Here is a 4,742-nt window from a genome sequence, read left to right as displayed (position 1 = left end):
AGAGGGCCGATAACAGAAAAATAAAACCTGGATTTGACCATTGCCTCGCAGAGGGCCAAACTCACAGAACAGAAATTTAAATCCGACCATTGCCTCGCAGAGGGCCGATAACAGAAAAATAAAACCTGGATTTGACCATAGCCTCGCAGAGGGCCAAACTCACAGAACAAAAATTTAAATCCGACCATTGCCTCGCAGAGGGCCGATAACAGAAAAATAAAACCTGGATTTGAGGTGCCAGACGAGCTGGGCTTTGGGTGCCAGACAAAACTGGGCTTATGGGCCAGGTGAAACTGGGCTTATGGGCCAGGCGAGCTGGGCTTAGGGGTCAGTGTGGAAACTGGGCTTAGGGGCCAGTGTGGAAACTGGGCTTATGAAATTTTGAAATAGCCAGATGAAACTGGGCTTTATCAAATTTTGAAATGGCCAGATGAAACTGGACTTTTGAAATTTTTGAAATTTGTATTTTTTGTGATTTTCGACAAAAATTTGATTTTTGAAAAGTAACAAGGAGTTGGAACCCTTCATGACAAAGTGTCAAAATTTTGATGCGGGATCAGGTTGTATCAAAACCCCAATATGAGAGAAAAATATGATCGGCAAGAAACAAAATCACTTGAAAAAGAACATTTGAATGTCATTTTTTTTTGTATTTTTGAAGAAGGATTCGACCACCCTTCATATGAATGAAGAGGGTTTCGATCCGAAAGATTTTCTTTTTGAATTGATGAAAAAACATTTGCTTTATTTTGCATTTTTGTTTGCTTGAGTCAGTCATCTTAGTTGCAGTCATCAAACTATTTTTTTTTTTGTGAAAATTGAGGAATGTCATACATCTCAAGGTCTAACTTGAGATTATTACATTTTGACTTTTCTTCTGAAACATCAGCGCACACACGCTTGAATTTATTTGCAAAAGGATGGTTTTGAAGAGAATGAGAGTTGTTTGGAATGGCTTGGAAAGCTTGGACAAGCACATGGGCACTACAATCCTCAAAGGGGATGTAATATGTGAGTGTCAAGACAAACACGATATACCAAAAACTTTTGCCCCGGTTTGGTGTTTGGGAAAATGAGCTGGGGTTTGGACCCATGAACATTAGGGTGAGAAAATCAAGTGAGACTCGCAAAGTTGCCCCGGTCTTGGGATTATGGATTGATGAAAAGTTCGTGCCAGACTCACACAGCTATCCCAAACTTTTATTGTGTATGGGTTGAAAAAAACTCGTGTGAGGTTCACAAAGTTGCCCCAGTTTTTTTTTGGCAAGGGGTTCTATTTGGAAGAGGTAGTGGGCATGAAAAGGATCGGCTAAAAAGATGGCCCCAACTGGGTTTGATTTTTCTTTTTGCATGCTTCTGGCTAGTTGGCAGGAAGATCCCCTTTTCTTGAGACATTTATTTTTTCTTCTTTTCTCTCTTTTTTTTTCTTTTTTTTTTCGCCACATTGAAAATCGTTTCTCTTTATCGCAAAGTTAAGCTTTATGAAAACTTTAGCAAACATTATCCAATCTGCGTGGACTTTATTAAGCTTGTAACGTGGCTANGAGCTAAAAGGTATTGAAAGAAAGGATATAAAGGCCCAAATGAATGTTTGTTGGTTATTATTTTTTGGAAACAAGGGTTGTCATCTAGGCATTGCATCAACTATTTGACATTTTGAGCACTTTGTTTTCTTTCTTGAACTTTGATTTTCATTCTTTGTTCAACATCACTTTGTGATTTCTTTTGTTGTTCTTTTTGTTTTTTTCTTCTTTACTCTCCTTGATGAATTCTCTTTGTTTGATCATTGAGTGCTCTTCATTTGCATCATGAATTGATTCCTACCTGATGACAACCCTTGCTTGGGGATAATTTTGAAATTTTGCAATCCCCTTCCTCCAAGCCTGCTGGACCTCCAAAAATCATTGTCGCGGGCCCCGATACACCATGTCTTTCCGAGAACAAAAACTGCAACGTCATTTCCTAAAGCCAAAACCATGTGCTCTCCAAGCCCGTTGCACGTCACTTTTTTTTTCTTCCATCCGTCACCACATTCTTCTAAAAGGCTCCTTCATTTAATTTTTTCTTTTTCTTTTTTTTTTATTTTTTTCCTTGTTTTTTCTTTCGTTTCCTTTCTTTTTCTTTTTTTTTTCTTTTTTTTTCTTTTTTTTTTTCATTTTTCATTTTGCTTTCCTTTTTTTTTTACCTTTTTTCCAAAAGAATATAAAAATAAAATCAAATAAGATAAAAAAGTAAATCAAAGTAAACTAAAAATTAAAAATAATAAAAGTTGAACTTATAATCAAAGTAAATCAAGCCTAGAGGTCGCATTGACTCAAATGAGGTTGAGGAAGATGTTGCCTACCAACTTGATCAAATGTCACAACCACAAGAAATTATTGAAGTTGAACTTATAACCAGATTGCGCGACCTTGATGGTGATGGAGATGAATTAGAAGCACCAATAGAAGGTGATGATGATGAAAAAGAACATGATGATGAAGAAGATGAAGAAGAAGAAGAAGAAGAAGAAGAAGATGATGATGATGATGATGATCATGATGAAGAAGAAGATGATGATGATGATGATGAAGAAGAAGTAGATGAAGATCATGATGATGATGATTGAGTGTTGGACATCTATTGTAGCAAATTGAACTATCATTTCAATAGAGTTATGTAAAATACCATCTAAAAAGTTGTATGCAATTATTTTACATTCACTTTAATTTGTAGTGATCCTTCCTTATTCTTTTGTATTGTTTCACTTTATTTCTAACCATTTCAATGCAACAATGATGAGAGAAGGTTCAGACCGTCCTGATAAAGGAAAGGGGGTAGCAAGGCCTAAAAAGAGGCAACGACAGGCCCCAAAGTATGTACTTAGGGTGTCTACTACACTACCTACCCCTACAGTACACCTGCTTCCTTCCTCTACAGTACACCATCCTCCTACCTCTACAGTACACCCGCCTCCTACCCCTACAGTACACCCGCCTCCTTGCTCTGCAGTACACCCTCCTCCTACCCTTGCAGCAGACCCTCCTCCTACCCCTATGATTATTACCCCCACTCCTCCCCCTGACCTTACTTCTATACCTTCCTCATCTTCTATACCACCTTCTGAGACTGCCACACCATCTACTGATCTAGATTTAGCTGGTGATGATGATGGTGTTGATCCGCCCCTCCATGATCGACCATGGATTGAGCCATATGGCAAAGGGTAAGTGTTTAACCATTTTTTTGTTTAAAGATTGTCTTATTTGAAATGACTTTTATTCTTTTGTATGTAGGTTTCTTCCATCCAGGGTTGCTTCCCAGGCCATCACGCGATTGATTAAGCAACAGTATTTGAGTCCATGGCCTACTTGGGGAGCAATACCTAAAGACAACAGAAAACCATTCTGGGAGCGTTTTAAGGTAAACAACTTTAAAGTAATTATCATTCGTATTATATTATGTTCATTAATCAATGTTTGTTTTGTTTATCAATGTACAGATGAAGGTGGAGTGGAAACCTGAACTTGAAACACAAATACATAGAAATTTCCACATGAAAGCATCTCATCGGCTCTCAGACATGTTTAGGGATGCCTAACTTGCAGGGGAGCGCCCTTACTGGTTGGGCGAGATCATTTGGAACTCTTTGCTTGCGCATTGAAATTCAGCAGAGTTTTGTAACAAGTGTGCTACAACCCAGAGGAACAGAGCATCTAAAAAGGGTGGCGCCCTGCATACTGGTGGGTCGATCACGGTCCATTAACTTGTCATTCGTATGGTAAACTTTCTTTACTTTTCTATTTCTTTCATATATAACTTATTCATTTTATATTTCATATACACTTCTAACTCTAAATTATGTTACAGGCACAAGCTCTGGGACGGGCGATCCATGTTGATGAGGTCTTTGCACAGACCCATGTTCGAAAGGGCACTAATGAATTTGTTGATGAAAGATCTCGGAAGACTCATGTAAGCAAATAAGACTACTATTATTAGTAATCTTTCATTATGTTATTGTATCATTCCCTAACATTGCTTTTAATGTTTGAACAGGAAGAATTTTCTACGAGACTTTCACAGGTTAGATATGAACATGGGTCAGCTCCTACACCGGATGATACGAGTAATGCAGAAGATGACATCTGTAGGACACAATGTTGGGTCGACATCGTTGGTGGGAAGAAGAAGGGACGAATGTATGGTGCAGGACAACTTGCTGTAAACTATACAACATCGAGAGGAGGTACTCTAAAGCACCAACCTTCTTCTTCCACCACTACTGCTGACGACGCCGTTGTCCGCCTCGCACAGGCACTGGAGCGACATGACCAGGAGATCACTAATTTGAGAGCAGAGTTTACAAACTTTAAGACCCTGGTCATGAGTGTGGTTCCTCAAACTGCACAGGATCAGCTTCAGCCTTCATTAGTCCAGCCTTCATTAGTCCAGCCCTCATCAGTCCAACCCTCATCAGTCCAGCCCTCATCAGTCCAGCCCACAGCAGTGCTGCCCACAGCAGTCCAGCCCACATGAGTCCAGCCCACACCAGTGCAGCCATCTATGGAGGAGCAGGATGATGAAGATCAATCTGAAGACTATGTACAATTTTAGTTTGATTTTGTTATTCATCATAGTTGGTAGAACATAGTACTGATTTTGCTACATTAGGATCACTAGTACATTTGGATGTTATTAGTACATTATGATTTGGTACATTATCTTTGCTTAAAAATGGATGATTTTGCTACATTATGATA

At 39.0% G+C, this 4,742-nt stretch overlaps 1 protein-coding gene across 1 annotated transcript; it reads left to right on the top strand.

Annotated features, from left to right (window-relative positions):
* Positions 1-2,774: 2,774 nt before the first annotated feature.
* LOC106770285 (classical arabinogalactan protein 9-like) lies at positions 2,775-3,966 on the top strand. The gene is made up of 3 exons (XM_014656103.1): positions 2,775-3,205; positions 3,276-3,402; positions 3,850-3,966. Exons 1-3 carry the CDS (start codon positions 2,775-2,777, stop codon positions 3,964-3,966), a joined length of 675 nt encoding a protein of 224 aa, XP_014511589.1.
* The last annotated feature ends 776 nt before the right edge of the window (positions 3,967-4,742 follow it).

This window comes from Vigna radiata, chromosome 8 (genome assembly GCF_000741045.1).
Source record: "Vigna radiata var. radiata cultivar VC1973A chromosome 8, Vradiata_ver6, whole genome shotgun sequence".
Classification (NCBI taxonomy): domain Eukaryota; kingdom Viridiplantae; phylum Streptophyta; class Magnoliopsida; order Fabales; family Fabaceae; genus Vigna; species Vigna radiata.
This window is presented reverse-complemented; position numbering and strand designations above follow the sequence as displayed.